We start from the raw sequence: 24,283 nt of genomic DNA, 5'->3' as shown, positions 1-24,283 counted from the left end.
AAGAGCACTAGTGAATCAGATAACTCAGCTGAAAACTGAACCTGACAGACCTGATGAGCACAGGCTCTTGTCCTGATGACAAATCAATTTCCCAGTGCATTTTAAAACGCTTGGAAAACCAACCATAAAACTAGCACCTTGGTGCCAGATATCTGCCTCCCATTTATTATCAAGCTCCTTCTGCTTGGTTTGCTTTAGTGCAAACAGTCTGCTCCTGCTGCCTGCCCTGCAGAGCCAGAAGCTGGAGCAGGGAGCAGCAGCCTCTTCTCCTTTGCGCTGCCCCGAGGGTAACCAGCCGAGCTCCAACTGTGCAGGTTTTTCTGAGAGTACCTGTGTAGAATACAAAGATGGATGTGAGAGACCAGGAAAAGATTTTGACGACTTCCACTTACAGTTACGTAATGATTTGATGTAAATATTTGAGGCTTGCAATCTGGAAAGTGCAGGGTAGCACACTGTACAGTCCTTTATAGGAACAGTGTGGGATGAGCAGAGGGCACGTACACAGGGGAATGACAGTCGTGGGCTCCTCTATGTGTAGGTGCAAGTATTACCAGTCCAATCTCGGGGGTATTTTTACATAATGTGTTGAAGTAAATGGCACTGGGAAACTCTCTGGAAAGCAATGGTATCTTGCTGTGCAGCAACAGCATGGACACAGTCTGAGTGACCACTCAGAGCAGGAGTGAGTGAGCTCTTTAGATTTTTAAGAGAAATGTGCTGACCACCTGGTTTCTGTTGCAGAATGGGTAATCTGGCATGCAGACCTAGAAACTTATTTCAACAGACATGAAAGTCTCTCTGCCTTGGGGGCACAGCTACCCTGACAAAATAGGCCTCTCCCATGAAGTGGCCTTGGGCGCTGGCTGATTATGTGCTTAATCTGACTGTCAGACAGACAAAGAATGGTTTACCCTCTGTGTACTGAAGTGTGAAGCCACGTCATCTCCAATTGAATTACTCCCAGTTCATGATGAAGAGGGAGGAGAGCTATTGCTCCCCGAAGGACGGCTTGTTGCAACAGAAGATGCTTTGTAGCTTACTGAATGTGCTGCTGCTGCATGTAGCTTCCCAGGCCAGGATCAGCCTGAGAGGGAGAAAGAGGCGTGTTGAGGCATCTCTGCTTCTCAAGAAAGCAAACTTGTCTGAAGTACTGCTGACTTGAGCAGCATCTTCTGTTTAGTTTAATGCAGCCCTGTGCAAAAGTGCTAGATTGATATCTTAAAAGCACTGCGCATGCCTATCACTGCTCCTAGACTGCAGTAAGCCCCATCTCCGTCAGGCTACAGGGGACAGAGCATGGTGGAAATGAATGGGAACACCACCATGCGATGTGAGGAATCACTAGGCTGCAAGATGGCCAGCAGGCTTATCAGTGTGAAACACATGATACCTCACACTGGGCTTGCTGTGCTCAAAGACTATTCAGTGGACATATCTCCTGGGAAGTATCTCATATCAAAGCAGGGATAAGAAGCCTTTGCCTGATTTGCCTGTGCATTTTTCAAGAATGCCTCAGCATCCAGGCTGCAGCCAGCTGATCTGATCCTCCAGCAGGTCAAATAGTTAGAATTTGGGCTTGTGCAAAGCTTTCATTTCCTAAAATGTGCAGGATTTCTCTCAGGCTAAGTGTCAAAGAAGATCTTAGTGAAATACCAAACTATGACAGCCAGGTAGGAACCTAACAGGGATATACTACTGCAGGGAATGGAATTCCTTCCCAAAGAGACAACTTTTTCTTTTAGCAAAGGTATTTTCTAGAACATATTGCTTGTTTGTTTTTCTTCCTTTACACTAGTGATATGATAAGGTAGTGACCTTTGTAGATGGAAGAAATAAAATCCACAGAAAGCATCTAACAACTTTGCCTAATATCCAGTTCTCAAAATTACTTAATTCGGGTGGTGTTTTGAGAGTTTTATTGTGGGTGCTGTAAAACGGCAGGGGTAGCAAGCAGACTGCTGTTTGGATTTTCTTGGAGACAAACTGAATTTTAAATCATCTCTTATCTTTATCCATTCCTTTCCTTATTTTTCTCTGCCTACAAGAAACAGAGGAAGTGTGTTTATTTTCAAGTTAAGCTGTAATGAATGATTCTGAGACTCCATTAAGTAGCCACAGCATGAATCCAGAGAAAGAGGTGATACTGGGAACTCCTTTTCCTTTAGTGTCTGATGGAATATTAATACCGATTATAATGATTGTTTGCAGGATCATATGGTGAGAGAAGAAACTAGGAGTCTCACTCCAAAGCAGTGTGCAGTTTTGGATCTAGCACTGGATACTATCAAAGTAAGTGATCCCACTTCTTTCTCTGTCATTCCCTTGCTCCATCCCCAGTGCTATTTGGGAGGATAGTGCCTGTCCCAGTTGAGGAGATAGCAGGAGTCTGCTGCTGTTGTTACAGCTAGTAAGACACTGAGTGCTACTTCTACATTCCTGTGAATCTGAATAAGCTTGGGCAACTGCCATGTGCTGGTAGTCAGCATACTTAAACTTAAGAGTTTTGGAATAGAAAAGCCACGAGCAGTTGGGATTAGCTGGGCTTCCAGTGTGAATTTTACCCTTCCCAGTGCATGCATACAGTAGATTGTAAATACTGGTTGCTCATTACGATTCTTCCTCGTTATTTTTCCTGTTTCTTTTACTTTTAGCAATATTTCCATGCTGGTGGGAATGGTCTGAAGAAAACTTTCTTGGAGAAGAGTCCGGACCTGCAATCACTTCGTTATGCTCTCTCTCTCTACACTCAGACCACAGACACTCTAATCAAAACCTTTGTCCAGACTCAGACAGCTCAGGGTGAGACTTCTGTGTTGTTGACAAAGTTAAATGGAGCTATCTGCTCTGTTTGCCTGTGCTCTGTCTTGTGCTGCCAGTTTGTAGAGTGCTTTTGGCAGTAAGATTTCTGGAAATGTGACAGCTCAGAGCTTTTGAAACTGGTAAGGAGGGTAAATGGGTTATTTCCTCCTCAACATCTACATTTTGAGAGAACAGAAATATGTGAAACAAGTCCTGAGGGGGTTTGTGGTCTTTTTTTCTGCAGTTCTCATGTTAACAGTCACGTTTTGTGAATTAATGTGGGTGGGTGGCTTAGACAAAGTGAAATGTGAAGTTACTGTACTGAGACTTAGGCGGTGGTGTGAGAGACCATCTCAGCAAGACATCACTGCAGAAACTATTTGGTGCCTATGTCACAAGCCAGTTGCCAGTGGCACATGTGGTTTTGACTAATGCTGATTGACAGCAATGTGATGAGTCAGAGCTACATGCTGCCTGTAAAGGGAAAAGTCTCTTACAGAAGTAAGGACAGCACTGGCTTTTTGTTTGCAGACAGTACAGGATGTATACTAGCTGGTTGATTGCAAGTCACCACAACATTTTAGTAAGCTGCTGGGATGGGTCACTGGAGTTCTTTGTTTTTCTCTGAGAAGTCACAATAATGGTGCTATTTCATTGATTGAGAAGTGGTAAATAGTTAATTGCCTCCATCTTCCATTGCTTTCACAGAAGTGTCTCCAGACCATTGTATAGAATAATTTAACCTATAGTCAGGGTCCTTCACTGGCTGACTGTGAATCTTGTTAATTTCGGGGAGAAGGGGACAGATACTAATATAGGTTAGGTCAAAACTGAAACTGATGTTCTAAGTTTTCAGGCTGTTTAGATAGAAGCGTTGGGCTATTACATCTCAGCAACAAAAATAAAACTCCATGGAGGGTGTCTTTCTGTAATCTTTTTGCTTGGGGGATAGTGTTTCCTTCAATCCTCCCAAGCCTATGCGAGCTGATGACCCTGCAGACCATATGAACTCTGCCAGGGTACTGATGCACTAAGCCCTGAAATCAAGGGGAAAGCACTCCCTAGCCAACACATGCTTCCCTGGTGCGTGAATGAGACTGCTTGGTATTGCTATTCCTCAACCAGTGGAGAAAGTACTGTGAATTCTTAGATACAACAAGGCTTGTTTTAAAGTGAAAAGTTGTTGAGTGTAGTCTTCGGGAACTGAGTCATCCTTGCCTTCATCAGCACAAATATATATTTGCTTAGGTTGAAGCATACTGCATTAAACTGCCGAAGTTAACTTACAAGTCAGTATTGCATTTGAAAGAAATGTCCTATAACCGCGTCCCAGCAGAGCAATGATGACATCCAGTGGCCAAATAGGTCAAAGACTACTTACTACACCAACAAGGGACTCCAGGATCTTCCTGTTGCTGTTAGAGTTATACAAAATAGAATCATAGAATCATAGAATATCCTGAGTTGGAAGGGACCCTTAAGGATCATCAAGTCCAACTCTTGATACCGCACAGGTCTACCCAAAAGTTCAGACCATGTGACTAAGTGCACAGTCCAATCTCTTCTTAAATTCAGACAGGCTCGGTGCAGTGACCACTTCCCTGGGGAGCCTGTTCCAGTGTGCAACCACCCTCTCTGTGAAGAACCCCCTCCTGATGTCGAGCCTAAATTTCCCCTGCCTCAGCTTAACCCCGTTCCCGCGGGTCCTGTCACTGGTGTTAATGGAGAAAAGGTCTCCTGCCTCTCGACACCCCCTTACGAGGAAGTTGTAGACTGTGATGAGGTCTCCCCTCAGCCTCCTCTTCTCCAGGCTAAACAGGCCCAGTGACCTCAGCCGTTCCTCGTACGTCTTCCCCTCCAGGCCTTTCACCATCTTTGTAGCCCTCCTCTGGACACTCTCCAACAGTTTCATGTCCTTTTTATACTGTGGTGCCCAGAACTGCACACAGTACTCGAGGTGAGGCCGCACCAGCGCAGAGTAGAGCGGGACAATCACCTCCCTTGACCTACTAGCGATGCCGTGCTTGATGCACCCCGGGACACGGTTGGCCCTCCTGGCCGCCAGGGCACACTGCTGGCTCATATTCAACTTGCTGTCAACCACGACCCCCAGATCCCTCTCTTCTAGGCCGCTCTCTAGCGTCACATCGCCCAGTCTGTACGTGCAGCCAGGGTTTCCCCGTCCCAGGTGCAGGACCCGGCACTTGCTCTTATTGAACTTCATGCGGTTGGTGATCGCCCAGCTCTCTAACCTATCCAGATCCCTCTGCAAGGCCTTTCCACCCTCAATCGAGTCAACAACTCCTCCAAGTTTGGTGTCATCAGCAAACTTGCTCAAAATACCTTCTATTCCTACATCCAGATCGTTTATAAAAATATTGAAAAGTACCGGCCCTAAAATGGAGCCTTGAGGGACCCCACTGGTGACCGCCCGCCAGCCTGACGCAGCCCCATTTACCATAACCCTTTGGGCCCTGCCCGTTAGCCAATTGCTCACCCATCGTATGATGTTTTTATTTAGCTGTATGGTGGACATTTTGTCCAGTAGGATCCTATGGGAAACCGTGTCAAAAGCCTTGCTGAAGTCCAAAAAAATCACATCAGCTGGTTTCCCTTGGTCCATCATACGGGTGATCTTATCATAAAAGGAAATCAGGTTAGTTAGGCAGGACCTGCCCTTCACAAACCCATGCTGGCTGGGACCAATGACTGCTTTGTCCCCCAGGTGAGCCTCAATAAGTTCGAGAACCATCTTCTCCATGATTTTACCAGGCACTGACGTGAGACTGACAGGCCTGTAATTGCTAGGGTCTTCTTTCTGACCCTTCTTGTAAATCGGCACAACATTTGCCAGCTTCCAGTCTACCGGGACCTCTCCAAATTCCCAGGATCGTTGAAAAATAATTGAGAGAGGTTCCGCGATGACGTCCGCCAGCTCTTTCAGCACCCAGGGATGAAACCCATCCGGACCCATGGACTTGTAGGGATCCAGGTGGAGTAGCAAATCCCGCACACGTTCAGGGTCGGTTGGGAGTTTGTCATCCCCACCGTCCCAGTCCTCTAGCTCAGGGCACCCTGGGTCCCGAAGCCCATCATCAGCATTGAAGACAGAGGCGAAGAAGGCGTTAAGCGTCTCTGCTTTGCCTATGTCATTGTCTGTGAGGAGACCTTCCCTATCAAGGAGCGGCCCTATGTATTCTTTAGTTCTCCTTTTTCCATTCACATATCTGAAAAAGCCCTTTTTATTTTCTCTCACAGACACAGCCAGCTTCAACTCAAGGTGTGCTTTGGCCAATACAAAATACTTCTTAACTGGGAGCTTGTGTACACAACACATTTTCAATCTTTTCTATTATACGTCAAACACTTCCCATAATATGCCCAGACCACGAATTGAAGCTAGTTTTTTAACTAGGTCATATTACGTTGTCATGATGAGATGGGATGTAAGGATATGTGCATCACTGCTGTTCTATGCTCCATGCTAGAGTTATGGGTGTTTAAAGTTAGAGGAAGAAGATGCTCTGTTGAAGTCAGAAAGTGGCAAATTTAAAACTAGTATGAGGAAGCAGTTTCATGTAGTACATGACTTGACGGTAAAACTGCAGTAAGGGCAAGTGTTTAGCAGCTATACGAAGAGAAATGAGTGTAATCTGAGAGCAGTAGGAGTGTACAGAGTTGCTACAGAAGAGTATGTATTTGTTTTATTTTTTTAAAGAATCTTAGAAAGAATAAACTCTTGTTTTGGTATATACGATGCATGCATTACAAAGCTACCAGTTATGTCACACAGCTGACTGATGACGTTTGTGGCTTGTCTGATCTATTTTGAGGGACAGGTAGTGGGCATGGTGAGCCAGTGAGCTGGTCCAAATCAGCATCATGTACATTACTATGCTTGAGAGTTTGGGGCCCTGTTTGGGGAACAAAAGACTGGAGCTATACCACCTAATATCTGTAATATCAGTGATGGGGTATCTCTGAGAAAAACGTGATTTGCTCCTGAGATTGGGGCTAGAAAAGGATGTTGCTTGCATACACTTCTGAGTAACCACGGTTGGTAGAACAGTTTGGAGATCTGCATATGCATTGGAGGGACGGAATAGACAGCACGAGTATTTTCAGCTGACATTTGCTTTATAGAGCTCTTTCTGACTGATGTTTTCCCTTTGCCTAAGTCAAGCTTCCCGCAAGCCTACGGGAGGAAATAGCTGCATGCAAAGCTGTTTAAATGCTGAATGTTTGCTTCTCCTACTTCATCGCTCAATAGTCGCACCTTCCAGTTTGTGAGTTATCTATTGCCCTCATTTTCTTACTGAGCAGGCATCTGTGGCACAATGCTGTTAAACATTTGTTCTGCAAAGTTGGATCAGAGCTTGCAGTTGAGTTACTCCAGCACAGATTCTGTTATTGTTTTATCCCAGACAATCCTGTACTTGCAGACTTGGGGCTGGTACAGCAGATCTAAGAGGATATTTTGTCTGTTAAGAGCTAGAATATTTGTCTTGCATTTGTTTAAGTGACGCCACTAATTGCATTGTAATTCACACTCTTCTCTCTCTGTCCTGCTTGCTTCTTGCCTTTTGAATTCATGTCTTAGTGCATGATGGGAAAGGTATTAGGTTTACCGCTAATGAGGACGTTCTTCCTGATAAGGGTATGTTCGAGACTAATGTTGTTACCATAACAACATTAGCCAACTGCCTTGCTTTTGAAGTCATCTTGCCCGTGCTCAGAAACCTTTTCCAGAGACCCATTCCCTGTATCTCCCTGTAGAAGTGAACTTTCACAGAATGCTTGCATCCCACAGACAGAGCCATGGGTTGCACGGTGTGGGAGTCTGTACCCTGCCTGAGAGCCTGTCCTGAAGCTTGAGATTTATTTATGGGATGTGAAAGCTGTCTTGAAAATGGATTGTATTTTGAGAGATGCTATGGACTTGTTTCCCTACCCTTTATTGCTGTGAATTGCTATTTCAAGTCTTAGACTTGCATGCTTATAGTCTGCAGAGCTGGGCTACTGTAATACATGGTAATATACGATATGCATTCAAACCTGGGGCCGAGCTTGAACCATCTGTCTTGAAGAGTAGCCAAAAGTCTGGGTGTTTAGAAGAACCCTAAATTAAGTCTTGTTGCGTTTCATCTCTCAATTTATTTTCTGCTGTCTGAAGTCTTTTTGTTGTCTTAGGTGAAATATGTTTGTAAGACATTGCACGAGCTCAGTTCTGCAGTTTCACCTTCCAGTATCACAACACCAACGAAGCTTTCACGTCTAGATTTAAATCTGCTTGCCACTAAATGTGCAAGCATGTGTATGTATACAGTTGTACGTGATCAGAATATTTTCACTGGCTGTTTACAGATATTTATTAAGTAGCTTTTTTGTCTCTGTAAACATATCAGTTAATAGAACAAGTTCGTGGTGTAAAAAAATGAGAGTGAAGGTAGAAGAAAAAAAAAACAATCTAAATTTTGTCTCCCTCAAGGGTAATGGGATGGTTCTGCTGAGACTCCTCTGAAGCATCAGTCTCATTCATAACCTATTCATTCCACTAAAGATCAGTAAAATGAAAACCTATGTGTTTGGCAGCTGATGTTTATTAGATTGTTCAACCTGATAAAGTTGTTATGCATATATATACTATCGGTAACCTTGTCTGTTCCCACAGAAGATGCTGACAGCAGGAGTGATAGGCCTGCACCATCAGATGGGTCAGGTCAATAATTAAACCTACCGATTTTAAAGCTCTATACTTACGTACAGAAAAGAGGGAACACATCCCTACTGAGTGAGGATAAAACAGTACATTCAAGATGATGTACAAATGTTGCAGCCTACAGGCTGTCTATTGTGCTCAGGTCAGGAATGAAAACCTACCCCTAAGATGATGAATTGAGATTGTTATGTTTGCACAGATACTTTTACTCCTATTTTAATGTGACTTTCACTGCCTACAGTTCTTCTGTGCCAAGTAATTCTCCTCAGAGAATTGCACAGATTAGCTCTCAACCTCCTGTTTTCTTAAATGAATGTTTTTGCTGCCTGCAGACTGTTCTTGTAAAAGTTGACATGTTAGATCTATCTAATCAAAATGTTTGTTTAATGATATCCTTCAAGCTCCTTATCTTGAATTTCAATCAACACACCCATTCTTTCACTTTATAATGCATCTTAGCCTCAAAATTAACAAAATAACACTGCTCTTCTTAGGTATCCAATTACCCTGTAGGTATCCCAATTACAACCGCATTGCTAATTGTCAACCTCAGATCAGACAGTTATCAAAGAGAAAGTAAAATCAATCTCACTATCTTATCAAAGAACTTAATTTTCATTTTGCAAAGCAGTCTTCTTCTGTAATTTACATGACATCTTGATTTTGCTACCCAGATAAATGTCATTTCCCCACATTGCATGATAATTATGATTAAAAGTGAAAATGTTGAAAACATCATCATACAAGAATTGTAAGGTTCATGTGATGTTCTCCTGCTGTTACAATGTTACATTTTCCTCTGTGAAAACTACATTTTGTTTTCTCGCTGCCTATCTGATGAAGAGAAATGAGTATGCAAGTTGACTGCTTCTTTCTTATCCTCTTTGGAGTACAACAGTTAAGGGATTCTCATTATATTCTGAAGGGAAACAGGTGGGGGCAGTCAGGGTGACAGCTTTGATATGATGTACAGCATGGAGACATTATTGGATGGTGAGACTGCACTATGGCTCAGTGCAAATCACTAACATCTCTTTTTTTTTTTTTCCCTAAACTACTTCTGTGTTGGTTTTTTTTTTGTTGTTGTTGTTGTAGTTTATATTTTTTAATTTGTGACCTTACTTCCATGAGCTGGTGGGAATGCTGATGCACACCACTGGAATGCCTGCATGCATTTATAATTGCTTGGAAGGAACCTCTGGAAAAATCCTTTTTCTCTGAGGGTCCATTGTCGAGTTTTAGGTAGCTTAAATTCTTTTAAAATTCTTACTGGTATTCTCAATAGGATGTCATTCTCACGGTGGAGTGCAAAAAAAAAAAGTGTTTATGCTTGTTGGGCATGCAAGCCTGTTGTTAATTGCATTAATGTTATATTATCAGTGCTGACTGAAAAGCCAGCTATGGAAGGTGTCCTGTGAAAATGCTATTGTCTGCTGAGGCCATATGGCAAAGATGGATGCCAATAAGCAATAATCTGTGTGTGCACGGGGGGGTGTCAATTTTCTTTCAACAGGCTCTGGTGTAGATGATCCTGTGGGAGAAGTGTCCATACAGATTGACTTGTACACCCATCCAGGAACTGGTGAACACAAGGTCACAGTGAAAGGTAGGACAAAGCATGTGTAGTGCTCAGGCTTTGTGATTGGACCAAGGCAAATTTCCAGTTGGAAGTCATTATATTTCTGTGCGAATTTGCGGGATGTGAATCCAAAATTGTTTTTCTGTTTCACATCAGGAACATGTAGAGGAACAGTAAATGAGCTTGTCCAGGCCAGTGAATGACATGGCAATGTACAGTCCTGTTGTTTATTGGCAACAATATATGAAGTAAACAAAAATCAGATGATGGCTCTCACCAGACCCCACAGTTTAGCTTGTGCTGCAGAGAACACAGCAGCATGACAGAGTGATGTTGCAAAATTGCTCAGTGTAAACCAAGAAATCTCAGAGCCAGGAAGAGTTCAGTGTCTCCTCTCCTCCATCCTGAAGGCCAAATTGATCCCCAAAGAGCTGCTCTGAAAATAACCAAAGCAATGATTCATCCCAGGCTTCCTCTTCCTCCTTTGTCTCCTTTGCTTGAATACAGCATATTTAACTACTTTAATTTCCTCTAAAGATATATATAAACAGCTCTTCAGGCCTCTCTTCTCATGGATAAATCTATACTGCAATGCAAAAGCTGACTTTTACAGCTATTTTCTATGCTTCAGTCTGTTTTCCTGCAATGACCTGAGAGAGGATGAGAATTAAAGAGCTAATAATTGTGGTTTCTGAAACCACCCACAGCTCATATGCTTTGTTTGTCTTACCTGCAGTCTCATTTTTCTTTTCAACAGACTTCAAAATCAGCATCCAAAATGCCTTTTTTTTTCTCACTTCGCAGCTGATCTAGAATTAAGCACTAAACTGGCAGAGCTGCATGAATACTGTTTTTCTAGACTCTGCATATGGCAAGAGCAAAGTGATGTCCTAAGCATTAGATTCCCTTTACAGAACTTAAACAGGAGCAAAAAACAAACGAGAAAAATAACAGAAAAAAAAAAAACAACAACAAAAAAACTCATGTTTGTACTACAAAATAATCCCGCCCATAATGTGTTGGGAGGCTTGCGTGTTTTGGGTTGGACTTGGTCCTCTGAAACAAAGAACTGAAAGGACATCAGAGCGGAAAGGTGTCCAGAGCAATGGGAACAAATGAGCTTGTATTGTAAAGCAGGTTGTAACTCTCTTTTCCAGTTGTGGCAGCCAACGAACTGAAGTGGCAAACATCTGGCATGTTCCGTCCGTTCGTGGAAATCACCATGATTGGGCCCCATCAAAGTGACAAGAAGAGGAAGTTCACAACAAAGTCAAAGAGCAACAACTGGGCTCCCAAATACAATGAAACATTTCACTTGTAAGTGTGAAAAATAGCCTGAGGATCTGATCTGGCAAGTTTAGATGCAGAGGACGGTTATTTTTTTCCAGTGTCCACAAACAGTCTGCTCAGGACCCAAAGGAGTATTTGAACCAGCAGCTTGGCCCAGTGTTTGGTGTCTTGGCAGGAAAAGATAGATTATGGGAGTTTTTGCTGTGGGTGGGATGCTGATATTTGTTCTTTACAAGCAGTCTTCTGGCCACTTTCAGAAAAGCGTTGTGTGCTGTCAGCATATTTTACCATGCTACATTATTTTAATGAGCTTTGTATCTGTTGTTGATAAGAGTTAAGCTAAAAGTTCATTATGCATTTGGTTTTTTTTTCCTCTGTGTGTGTTTCTTATCCCAACTTGACTTGTGGGACATGCTCTGTGAACTTGTGCATCTTTGTTTCCAAGGTTACAGCCCTTGGATCTGGTAGCAGTTGCAGTCTTTCTCAATACTGAGTATTGATCTCTTCTTATTTGGCTTTCATTATTACAAAGACATCTTCCTTCTTGGAAGGCTCAACAAAAGGAGCTACAAACTAGTCTTCACCCAGCTGTACAGTAAAAGTGAGTAAGTCTAGGGGGCCCTGCTTGAGCAGGGGAATTGGACCAGCTGATCTCCAGAGGTCCCTTCAACCCTCAACCATTCTGTGAGTCTCTGAGTAAGAGAAGAGGTGACCAGCAAAAAGACTAAATTTCTCAGGGGAGGGGGACCGGCCACATCATTTTTCTCTGATGTGGAAAAAGGCAGACTTCCTCTAAATGAAGAGATCTTTGTGCCTTTTTTCTTTGTCTTTTAGCTTTAGAAACATCAAAAAGGTTGGGGATGTATTTTCATTAGCTGTTGCTTTAATGGAAGGTTTTGAATCTTTAACAAAGACTTCATATAATTAAAATATTAATTACTGAAATGAAGCAATACTTAGCAGAAGCAGAAATGTTTAAAGTTGTCATAGTTGAAAATCTATTAGCATGGCTTTAATGTTCTCTGCTCTGTTCATTTCACAGTTTAGCACACACACGCATGCAAAGGCAAGTTGGAAAGGGTCGTTTCTTTTCTCTTTTTAAATAGCCAGCTTGTCTTTATCAACTGTGAAACAGCAAAAATGTGCATACACCGTATGTTTTACTTCTCCGTCTGGAGTTTTGTAGAACTCATCTAACACTCTACTCAGCTGCTGACACTTCTTGTTTGTTTGTTTGTTTTAAAGGTATTGATATATTCTGAGAAGCTATAAGTAAACTCATGTATGTTTTTCAGCATACTGGGGAATGAAGATGGCCCTGACGCTTACGAGCTCCAAGTTTGTGTGAAGGACTACTGCTTTGCTCGAGAGGATCGGGTACTGGGGATAGCAGTGATGCAGCTCAGAGACATAGTGGACAAAGGAAGCTGTGCTTGCTGGTGCCCTCTTGGGCGCAGGATTCACATGGATGAGACTGGACTTACTGTCCTGAGGATTCTCTCTCAAAGAACCAATGATGAGGTTGCCAGGGAATTTGTGAAGTTGAAATCTGAGTCCCGTTCCACAGAGGAAGGCACCTGAGCTCAGCTGTGTAATGTTCCCTTTTCTCTTCTGCCTTGTGCCAATATGTGCAAGTGTTCAACAATTCTCTTTTACTAATTACAAAAGGTTTTTTCATGTTGTCTTTGTCAGCTCTGATAGCGCACGTGTGCTGTACAGGAAACAATCCATCAATCTGATGTGAATTATTTATTTTTTAGTAGCTGGGTAAAACACCATAGAGAATGAGACAATCTCTTCTTATTTAAGATGCAAGTTTTGCTTTGTGTATATAAATTATTTTATATTGCAGGCTGGGTATGCTGGGTTTTGTTGATATGCAGCACTGTGATTTTATCCTCTGAAGCTGGCAGATGTTAAAAAGGCTCTACATAATCACACTATGAAACAAACCAACTGTATGGAAATTGGGAGAAGAAGAATGATTTGGGGTTTTGGCAAAGCATTGAATTTATGCACTGTGGAGCTGCCAAAAGATGTTCTTGTACAGAGATTACACCAGTGTCTCAATGTGACACCTCAGTGTCTGCTTAAAACAGCAGCAGCAAATTGCTCTGAAGATGTACCCCAAATAAATGTATGACCACAGATGTGCTGCTGTGAGCACAGGCATCACCAGTGAAACAAGTGCAGAGAGGCTTAAGATCTTACAGCAAAAAGCTGCTAAGACAACACACGAGGAGCAGACTGCAGCTGCCCTGCCATTGAATCTAGATGGTGTGTCTCGGAGAATATAAATCCCTGTGTGCTGCTGGGAATCCTGCATCACCATGGGGGTGCTGTAAGCTGCTGAACTCCACAAGTCACACTTTGACTACTGTGACCGACGTGGTAAGGAAGGGAACAACACCAGAGCCATGACAAATAATATGGCTGCTGTATTCTTTTTCCACTTCAATATTCTTTTGTTAGTTGTGTGTGTGTGGTTTTTTTTTAATAATTTAATACTTGCAATTTTCCTGTAGCATTTTGTTACCTTAAGTAGCTGAGACCATTCCTCACTATGAAACCAGACATGATGGCTTGTTTGGGAGAGAATAATACATTCTCCCTCTGCAAGCACTCACTCTCGAGTGCTGGTGAAGGGGCAGCAGGTCCATTTGGTTCTGATCTTGAAGCTGCTGTTGGCCATGCCACGGTTGATCCACACTGATTGTCATTAATCTGTGACCTAATGATACCATTGAAAATATTTTTGCACTATCTTGAAGAAGCATCCTGGTTTTGTTTTCTTGAAAAATGAAACACTTCTGATTATGGGGATGTCAGAATTTCTGACCAAAATTTCATAAACAGGAAGGTTCAGAGTAGTGATTGTAACTGAAGTATGTTTTTTATTATTTTTTTCCTTGTTATGGGGCTTTTTGCTATTTCCAGCTGCCCTTGTTCTCTGGAAAGTGCAGCTGGAATGAGCCAGTCCTTGCCCGTAAAGTACTGTAAACTGTCAATAAATTCAAGGACTGCGTATTGAATGACTTTTTTTGTATTTTATTTTCTATTTTCTCTGACACTTGTACAGCTGTATGATATGACTACTGTATTTCATGGGCCTGCTCATAGAGTTCAGAGACTGCACATCTGCTTTGTTCTTGTCCATGGTGTATTTATAATAATGCTCTTCAAAACTTCACGCTATTTGTCATGATTTTGAATCGCTGTACGTGCCATTGTTACAAGAACTGTTAGTACAGTCTTTAATAAACTCTTTTAGCAGCATTTGGAGTTGTCTATTGAAGTGTAAATGTAATTGGATTTGCTAAATCATGTAGGTTAGAATCGCTACTGCATCTTTGCAAATTACTCTCATTTAGTGTGTAGTTTTTTCTTTAGTACTGCAGATGCCCAGCATGGGGTATGAGTCAGACAATTCCCTCTTTCTCCATGGTGGAGTGCCTCTGTCTTTGACATCTTTTCCTCAAGTTCTTGGCTTCTGATAGAGCACTGAGAAATCGCAGGAAAGCATAGAGAATAACTTACTTCCTTTTGTTTTCCTTTCTTGCCTTTAAGTCAAGTTTCCTTTGTACTCAGGTAGCCTCCTGACGGTGCTAAACGGAAAGACTCAGGCAGGCAGTACGGTATTTTACAGATAACACGTGAAGAAAAACAATGTATACCGAATTTGCTTCGTAGCTTTCAGTCTGATATGAGCATTAATACTGTGTAGATGATGTTGATGAGATGAAAGAATAAACCTTCTTGTTGTCAAGTAAATTACTCCCTCTCATTTTTTGGGGATGCTGCCTATTTCAAGCAGACAAGCTCAGATAACTCGGAGATTCATATTTCATGATGATGCAGGCCTCAATTTTTGTGTTCTGAGGTATTTTCCTTGGGTAACACGCTTAGCAATGTGACTACATGTAACTCAGCTACCTAATGGTCCAGCATGTAGCTGTATTTCTGTTTCTAGCTTCATCATGGGGGGAAGTTATTGAGTTTGATGGTATAGCACGTGACATGCTGTTTAAAGCACAGCTTCAAAGCCCTACTTCAATACAGTTAGATGGACACAAATTTCCAACTCATTGGTATGTTCACCAGTCACTGCTTCAGGGAGCACTGCCGTGGAGAGAAATCAATAGAGTTATTCAAAGGAAAAGCGCTACCTGTATCCAGGGGGAAGAGGCCTGAGCAGGGCAAGAGGTTTGGCTGGTTTTAGCAGAGCTGGGAATCAAGGCTCCTGAATATATCGCTTATCCACCAGTCCGGCACTTGTCCTGCAAACCAAGTTTGTGAACTTCTTAATCGCAGAGTCAGGTTCCGTAAGTCTTGCTTTTGTAACATGTTTGTCTGAGACTGCCCATCTTGGATTGTTTCTTGGATCTACGTTCATTCCTGACACTTTCAGACTTTGTTTCCTGCCTGAAAAATCATGCAGATTTGAGCTGCAACCACTCAGGCTTTTCTCTTGTACTCGTGGCAATAATAGGGTGTTGTGAACATGACTCTCTTGACTCTGTCTGAATTCTCCCCAAAATGACAGTTGGATGTAGACTATACATTGTGTGTAAAAAAATTACATATAATAAAAATATTAAATGGATACATGTAATGTATATAAATATACAGGATAATTATATTTACATAATATTCATATAACATTATGTAAATGTGCATATAAATTAAACAATGTGTTTATATAAAAAAAAAATTGCGGGTGTACCTGGGTTGGAAACATCGTGACAAAGATGATAAGCACGAGTAGTGGTAACTTGCCACAGATTGCAGCAGGAGTCCCTGGAGTGTCGCAATACTAACTTCAAAAGGCACAGGAGAGAGGTGAGAGATGAGCTGGATGCTGAGGGCACGTGGGTGAATTCTGCTGCTGGTCTGACTGTGCTTTCCCTCGGGCTTTCTGCTGAATCTATAGAAACAGCAGTTTGATTTCAGACCAAGTCCATCTCGTGCAAATTGTGCCTCCAAGAGGGGTTACAAGCAGCTAGCCAGAGAAGAGTAAGAACAAGGGAAACCAATTATGCACTTTAAGGTGCTGGCAGCGTTTAGCTTGTGATGTTTCTGAGTCTGTGACTCCTCTTTAGTAAGTCCTAAGCTATCCTTTTCCTGTTCCCATCTTTTAAGTCCTGAAAAGGAGTTCCATGGATTTACAAGTTGTTTTGTGAAGACCTACCTTTTGTTTTGAAATGGTTCCAACTAATTTAATCTGATGCCCGCTATTCTTTTGTCCAAAAAGATGCTTCAGTGTTGGTCCTACCCACCTATACTGGGGTAACCTTACTGTGGATGTGTATCACACCCCACCCCCCTAGTCATTGCTTTTGGAGGCTGCAGTGTCCCAGTTTATTCAGCTATCCCAAACCTCTGATAATCCTTGCTGCCCTTCTTTGAATCTTTTTCTGTTTACATGGGCCATTTCTGAGCTGTGAGGCTCAGGAACATGAGGACCAGAACAGCATCCAGCATTCAAAATGCAGACCAGGTGATCCAGAAGGAAGCATTTTGAAGGTAGCAGTTTGCTCCTAATCTTAAGCGCTATAAAGTCAGTAGTCCAAAAAAGCCTCCAGGCTGCCAGCAGAGGATCCTGGCAGGCTGCTGGGAGGAGCAGGGAGCAGACACAGCCAGACATCCCAGGTGACAGGGACACATTTCATAGGAACCTGAATGGAAAGTTCAAGAGGTTGCTGCAGCTCGGTAAGTCAGAGCTAGAACAAACCTGAGAGAAAGGAGCCACCCTGCAGAGTTTCAGTGGATGGCAGAGAACTATTAAAAATGTTTTTATTCCCAGCCATTATTTGAAAAGATGAGATCATTTTCCATGAATAGAAAGAAAGCAAGCCTGGCTTTTGGATTTAACAGACTTTTTGATCTTCAGGGAAGTGCCTTGTAAAGCTGTGACCAATTCAGGACTGTGACACGCAGTCATAAAAATAGTTGGAGGTGTAACGTAGTAGGACTCAAAGGGATTGGTGCATGCTTGTGACACATGATGGGGATAGAATGGCCTTACAGGAAAGGACATTGTGTTTCTGGGTGAGTGATGTGAGAGTGGAGACCTACGGGCAGAGGTGGGGAAGGCATTTTATCAGTCTTCCTGGAAGAGATTAGCAAGTTGATGGATGAAGGCAAGGAGGTGGGAGGAGAATGGGAGGCTCTGGAGAGAGACTAGGACATACCAAGCACACTGTGGGCATTTCAGGGACAGCATTCGGTTTTCCAGTTCTGGGTAGCAGCAGGGAGGGAAGAGGCAACATAGTGGCACTGGAGGAAGTTAAGACTCTGGTTCCATACAAGTAACACCTGTGAACGTGTTCAGTACAGCTAATGAGGCTGGTGGTAGTCCCTAGTATTTGGTTGAACATACACTAAGGGCCTGAGCCCTTCCCCGGTGGTTGTGGCATAACCCCACAAAATCCTTTTTCAAACCAGGAATGGGGACAAGGATTCAGCTATGTCTGGAGGATCCTTCAGAACCTCAGTTCTCTGATATCTGGAAATCTTCACAGTTGCTGTCTTAGTGATTTAGGGGCGATCCAGAAATACTTGTTCTTGCACCACAGCGTGGTTTAGTGTAAGTTTCTTTCCTAGCTCCCGATGCTTTGATAACATAGCTTTTGTCTAGCTTAGCAGAGATGGCAAAGTTTCTGCTCATAAGAAGTGCTCTCCATTTTGCAGTCATCTGTGCATAATTTGTTTGCATCTGCTGTAATATACAGCCTTTCTAAGCATCACTTTTTTTCCCTAGCTTTAAAAACAACTCATTATCCCTCCCTGCCTTCATGGGCTTCTCATATTGCTCAGCCTGTTTCCTTTATGTCACATATGAGTTCTTTCACTAACTCCAACCTCTCTGGAGTAAGACCTGCAAGCAGGTCCCAAGACATTTCAGAATCAATGAAGCCAGCTTACAGAAATGCACACCTTTGGCAGGTTAGAGCTAGGAAATCATATATCAGAGAAAAGGTCAAGTCAGACCTGCGTGTTCTACTTTTGTCAAACCCACGTTGCCTTTTGTCTCACTTCCCGTATTGCCTTTTTTATTCTTTCCTTCAAGACTTTTCCTAAAGCACTGTGCATTTGTTCAGATCAACTTAAGAAGCTGGAAGTCGCTTGAACTGTTTCCCCACTAAGATGCACTATACACTTTACGTGTTATTCTCCTGCACAGAACCTCCACCTTCACTGATGAAAAGACCCTGGAGGCTGTCAGACCTCCAGTTCCACATTTCGGTGTTCTCAGAAGAATCTCCTGGAAATGATGCATCCAGAAGAACTGGAGGTGCTTAAACCCTCTTGAGCTTTTGACTACCATAACGCAGTATTTTCTATTTCCTTGCTCTGTTTCAGGCAGTTTCTTTCTGATGGGCAGTCCCTCTGGGGCCAAGTTCTTCTTTTGTGGGATTTTTTTTCATCTGACTGTTCTTGACCTTCCCCTTCCTGAAAAAGAGCATGTGACAGAAGGGACTACAGGGTTCATTTGCAGCCTGTCCCTCAGTCAACCAAGACCACGAAACAGGCCTTTAGACTCAGAAGAGGAACAGGAACATCCACGCTGCTCCCCCTTGGACCAGAACAACACAGGAATCCTCCATCAACCTCAAAATCTCAAGGAACCAAAGTGAAGCTACAAGGAGAGAGCAAGACAGAGCCACAGCACCACAACCACCTTAGCAAGTTCCTCACTCCTAAATGTGTCCAAGTCAGATATGAGCAGTGCCTAATCCCAGGCCGTGGTATCAGTCTGACCTGGGGAAGTCCATGCCATCCATCCTGCCTGTCACTGAGCAAAGGCAAGGTCGTGAGACACTGGAGATGACTCCTTAGCACCCTTTGTGCATTGCAGAATACACTGAATGAAAAGGAAAAACCAGAGTACTTTTGCATCCAGAAGGAAGAATGATTGTTTCTGGCAGCCTATAGATGACAAGCAGAAGTCTGGAAGCATAGCATTATTTATTTTAGTACAATACAACACAATGTGATAATTAATGTAAACATATTGACATTTCAAGGGCTATCAGATAAGATTCAGAATACTCAGAGACCCAAGCTTTTATCTGGAGATGCTCATCTCACCCTCGAGCACTCGGGGTGATGGCAGCCCTGCAGCGCTCCGTACAAACTGTCAAAGACTTCTTCCAGCCCAGTAATGATTTCCCTTTGAGACCAAAGCTCCAGCTTCAATTTCTGCCATGAAAAAGTACATAGCACCTCTTCCTTCCTCTGTTATCTCAATCTCCGTGCCTCAAAGAACCTTTATAGTTTCTCTGCTCCCTTGGCAAGATTAGTTCAGATGGAATTTAACCAGTTCTTATTGATAATCTACTCGATTTTAAATACCTGTGTAGTGTTTTTTTTTCTTTTTTCTTTTTTTTTTTCCATAAATTTAAACCCTTACAAACCATTATTTTTCCCTGCATTTATGGTTTAAATAACTATTCTGTGGGCTTATAGTGCTTCCTTGATTTGCTCTTTTTAGCGTTTTCACTGCTTATTGGAAGCAAACCCAGAATAACACCTCCTTTTATCATCATCGTGATTTTGTGGTGACAAAAATCTCTCAGTTGTTGCATCTGGTAATGTCATTATTAATAGCAGCTGTTCATCAGTCGCTGAGCTGCTGGTCTCCTGTAATGACAACTGTCAGCCAAAAAGATTTCCATCTATTGGCTGTAATTCAGATAAGTGAGAATATCAACCCTGTGCACCAACCTAAGGGGATGTACATTTGAATAAATTTTGTAAACAAAGCAGCAGTCGCAGTGGCCACTGTGCATCCTTCTTTTTCCTGAGATGCTCTTGCCTAAGACCCATTTTGTTATACTGTGGTGTTTATCAAGCCTACCAAAGTAAGCCTTTTCTGTCTGCATCTTCAGAAGCAGAAGAAATTTGTTTGCTAAGATTTACCTCCCTCCTAGTCACTGCTAGAGACTCGCAGAGGCGTATCACAGTGGTAGCTGCAAGAGGTGATGAAGTCAGAAAGCTGCCTTTAATTTAAGTTGCTGCTAAACATGGTCAGTTTATCCTGCTCTCAAGCACGGCATTTTGTCAGGCTGCAGAGCCTTATTTGGAATTATTTTCATGTTCCTGCCTGGAGTCAAGCCTAGGTCAGGTCATCTGTTTCATTAGAGGAGGAAGTTTCAGAGGATGACCATCATGGATGCAATAAACACGCACAATGGTGACCGAGGTTTTTTCAAAGCTTGGCAGCAACAGCAGCATATTCCCTTGTGGCGTGGGGGAGCAAGATTGAAGAAAGAAACTGTTTCAGGAACATTAGGTTTTTAAACCTAAAACAGTTTTAAACTTATTTTTTTAACCTAAAACAATTTAAAAACAAACAAAAAAACAAAAACAAAAAAACACCACACCCTCACACATAGATGCCCTCACACCACCTCCCTCACATGAGCATTTTTTTTCTTACCCCTTTTCACCCCCATTGGAAGAAGCAAAACCTTCATCTGCAGAAGCCTGAGACCACAGTTGGTGCTGGATGTGAAACTATTGTACAACAGCTGTAGAAGCCACTCCATGTGCTTCCTCCAAACTACTTTTTTTTTCTTCTTCTTCTTCTTTTTTTCTTTTTGAGCTGACCATAACACTGCATGAGCAATCCCTCTGTGTTTTTCTGCAGGGGGAGCTTGTAGTTCAGTCTAGAAACTGGAATGAGGAAAAACAGCTGGAGAATGTCTAGTTCATTTAGCTGGAGTCCAGACTAACAAAACCCTTGCCATTACTCCCTGAATGAACCGAGTACAAAGGCTTCAGTCACCTGGTTAGTGCTGCAACCTATGAAATTAATTCTCCAAAAATGACAAGTTTAGTAGGAAAAGAAAGTAAAAGCTCTGTTGGGGGAAGTTTTGCTTTACAGATCTGTAGGACATTGACTTTGACAGTGACATTCCTTTCCTTGCCTTGCCTTGCCTTGCCTTGCCTTGCCTTCCCTTGCTTCCTTTCCCTTCCCTTCCCTTCCCTTCCTGTTTTTTTTTTTTTTCTTTTTCTTTTCTTATCTGGGAGCAGTCCTGAAAAATGAGAAATGTAAAAAATCTTTCACACCCCCGGGATGATCTAGCAAACCTCTTTCACTTATAAGCTCAAGTGTTAAACACCTTTTCAATGTTTCTGTGATGTCACATCAGCAGAAACACAGATCTCCATGCTCGTAAGGCATGCTTCCCAAAAGTCTCCTGATAACTGTCATTGTGGCACTCAGTGACCACCCCTTCCTCTTAATCCATTTCCAGCCTTTCCACAATAAAAAAGACACCTCAATAGCCAATAAACCACCCTTAAAATCCTTAGTTGTAGTGATGCCAGCAAATGCCCTTTTTCACTAAAAATAGCATCAAACAAGATGAAGGCTGAGGAACTTTGGGTGGGAGGAATCTTTCTTCTTCTCTGTCCTTGAAAAGTCATTTACTGTTTTTCTCTTGCATTTCATAACTTACCACTCCTTGTCTGGGCAGTCAAGGCGAGTTGCGCCTCTGTTCATGTTGAATCTTTCATTTCTGCTTTTGAGAAAGTCTTTAGGCTTTGCCTGTGCTACCTGGAGTAGCTGTAGCAGTCGGAGAAAAAGAGTAGGGGGATGAGAGGAATGTGGCTTGAGAATATCCCACTTGAAATTTTCTCTGAGTGATGTGGGCTGGTGAGATGGGAGAGAAAGAAACGTGTTTTGCTTCTTGACAGTTCTCGTGTTCAGTCTCTAGTGCCTGTCTGGGGCCATGCCCAAACCAGTGTAGCTCTCATCTGTTCTGGAAAACACCATTCTCCCAATATGATGTAAACTAAGTGCCAATGCTGTAGCCAATTTTGTACATACTGCAGGTTTCATCTGAGTCACGCAATTTGGTTTCAAAAGATTGACAGAAGAACATGATTCAGCGGAAAACACCACGAGCATCTGTTTAAAAAGCAATTCTTTCAAAGCAATGAAATGCCATCTACTTCAGTGGCAGAGGATTCATAGTTTACAAGCCCACCATCTGCCCTATTTGCTACAGACTGTTACAGATTTTCCTGTACTTCACCAAAGCAATAATGACTGCAATATGCTTAACATCTGTAGCGTTAGAGCCAGGGAAGAGCCAGTAGGTTGGTCACTTGGTCTCACCTACTGCATTGCACAGGCCATAGTGCATCACCCAGTAAACTCTGCTTTGGGTTCAATAGCATTGGAGATGTCTGTTGCCTCCCCCAGAGAAATATGCCCTTTCTTTCTGGTAAAACACTAAAAAAAAGGAGAGCAACCTTTTTTTTTTTTTGCTCTATTGGTTAACAGTTTGGACATTTTCAGCTTTCTGATGTCAGCTTGGTGGGTTTGAGGCTTCCAGCCCCTGGTTCTTACTTAAATGCAGACTAATGACAGGAGGTACAGTGGTCACAGCAGAAGCTGAGAGATTTGACTGGGTTGTCTAGCTCTAGATTTACCAGAAAAATATTAGTTGCTGCAATGAACCCACACGGACCCAGACAGTCATCTTGGAATTGGGTCCAAAACCAAAGAAGGAAGAAATGCCAGATTCACAAACCACCACCAATTCCTGTGCTTCCTTGTTTCAGGACTCTCCTGGAAGGACCAGGCAGAGTTCTCCCCTCTCCATCCCACTGAACAGCTGCTTAGAGATAAGCTAAACCAAAATGTATCTCTTTCCTTCTCCCACCTTTCCTGTGAAGAACCAGAGATGGATTAACAATTAATAGTCCACCCTCCATGGGCTGTGGGTAGCACAAAGTTTCCCTTTTAAATGTCTGTTTGCTACAGCTTTCTCAAATACACAAGATTATTCTTTTTGCTGAAACAGCCTTGCCTGTTGGAGTCTCAATCAATCCTGTTACCTGTTTGTGGTAAGTAATGGGCCATCCCTCTGAAGACAGAGATATTTTCATCTCTTAAAGGTAAGGGACCTTACCACCTTCTCTTTCATACCCAGCTAGTTTCTCATATCATCTAATTGGAGTATAGCACAGTAGAATATGAATCCTATAAATATATTTCCCCCTACTAAACATAGTACCTCTGAATCTTCAGGGATTTCTTTCCCTGTTACTAACGTAGTAAATAATGAAGAAAATGCATTATCTAGTTCCAGAACATTAAAAAAAAAAAAAAAAAACAAGTTTACCTCTGCAGCAGAAACAATGCTGGAGGACTTGTGTAGCATTTTTGGTGAGCTTGCTTAGCCAGAATACAGGGTCTGGTTCTGCAGCCCCCTCGTGCTTTTCACATGAGTGAAGCAGGAGTGAAGCAACTCTGTAATGGACTGTTTAGCAGAACTGAATGTTGTAAAATTCTGACATAAAGTATTTAGTGAGGACAAAATTTTCTTGTCAAACAGCGTGCGAGCAATCCTCCTTTTATCTACAACGCAGCAGCATGAGCAGATTTCCCACTTGCTTGCTATACCAACACGCCTGGGTTCTGGTCTGCGTGTGGGACCTTAGCCAGGAGAAATGCGTTCTTTGCCACTTGTGTAAGTGCTTACCTCTGTTACGGGCCCTACTTTGGGCAGAGTGATGCTGTGCAATTGGCTGCCGTGCAGAAATACAAGGATGAGATTCTGCAAGCGTAGCTCTGCTGGCCCAGAGCCACCCCAGCCAACCGCAGGGCTCTCTGTGCCAGGTTAATCGTATTATTTTTGTTAGGAGCTGGGTCTGGCACAGCTACTGCTCAAATACAGCATAAAGAATTCTTTATAGAGGCCTTGGAACAAAGGCTCGTGAGACATGACAAAAATCAGGAGAAATGATCATCTGGGAAAAAAGCCTCCGGTCCCTTTTCAGCTCGAGGACAACTGGCAGGTGAGCCACAGAGCTGTACCAGTCAGGTATTATCCATGCTGAATGCTGTTTCCTGTTAAGTTCCAAACTAAATGTAT

General features: G+C 42.6%; 1 protein-coding gene and 1 long non-coding RNA gene across 7 annotated transcripts in view; one reads left to right on the top strand and one right to left on the bottom strand.

Moving 5' to 3' along the window:
- UNC13B (unc-13 homolog B) overlaps positions 1–15,161 on the top strand; it is a 219,894-nt gene extending 204,733 nt beyond the window's left edge. For 3 of the 6 annotated variants that reach the window (XM_083818327.1, XM_083818325.1, XM_083818328.1), the window contains 6 exons: positions 2,212–2,292; positions 2,655–2,802; positions 7,403–7,459; positions 10,035–10,127; positions 11,258–11,417; positions 12,686–15,161. In XM_083818327.1, coding sequence (XP_083674453.1) covers positions 2,212–2,292; positions 2,655–2,802; positions 7,403–7,459; positions 10,035–10,127; positions 11,258–11,417; positions 12,686–12,971 — 825 coding nt within the window. In that variant the 3' untranslated portion in view covers positions 12,972–15,161. The remainder of the gene's footprint in view (positions 1–2,211; positions 2,293–2,654; positions 2,803–7,402; positions 7,460–10,034; positions 10,128–11,257; positions 11,418–12,685) is intronic. The other 3 variants (XM_083818326.1, XM_083818329.1, XM_083818330.1) reach the window with 1 other exon arrangement.
- Positions 13,819–23,799, bottom strand: LOC310889980. The gene is made up of 2 exons (XR_014576957.1): positions 20,833–23,799; positions 13,819–15,667 (listed from the first exon to the last, which is right to left on the bottom strand). It is a non-coding gene; the product is annotated as an uncharacterized lncRNA (long non-coding RNA).
- Positions 23,800–24,283: the final 484 nt, after the last annotated feature.

Source organism: Anser anser (genome assembly GCF_964211835.1).
Source record: "Anser anser genome assembly, chromosome: Z".
NCBI lineage: Eukaryota > Metazoa > Chordata > Aves > Anseriformes > Anatidae > Anser > Anser anser.
This window is presented reverse-complemented; position numbering and strand designations above follow the sequence as displayed.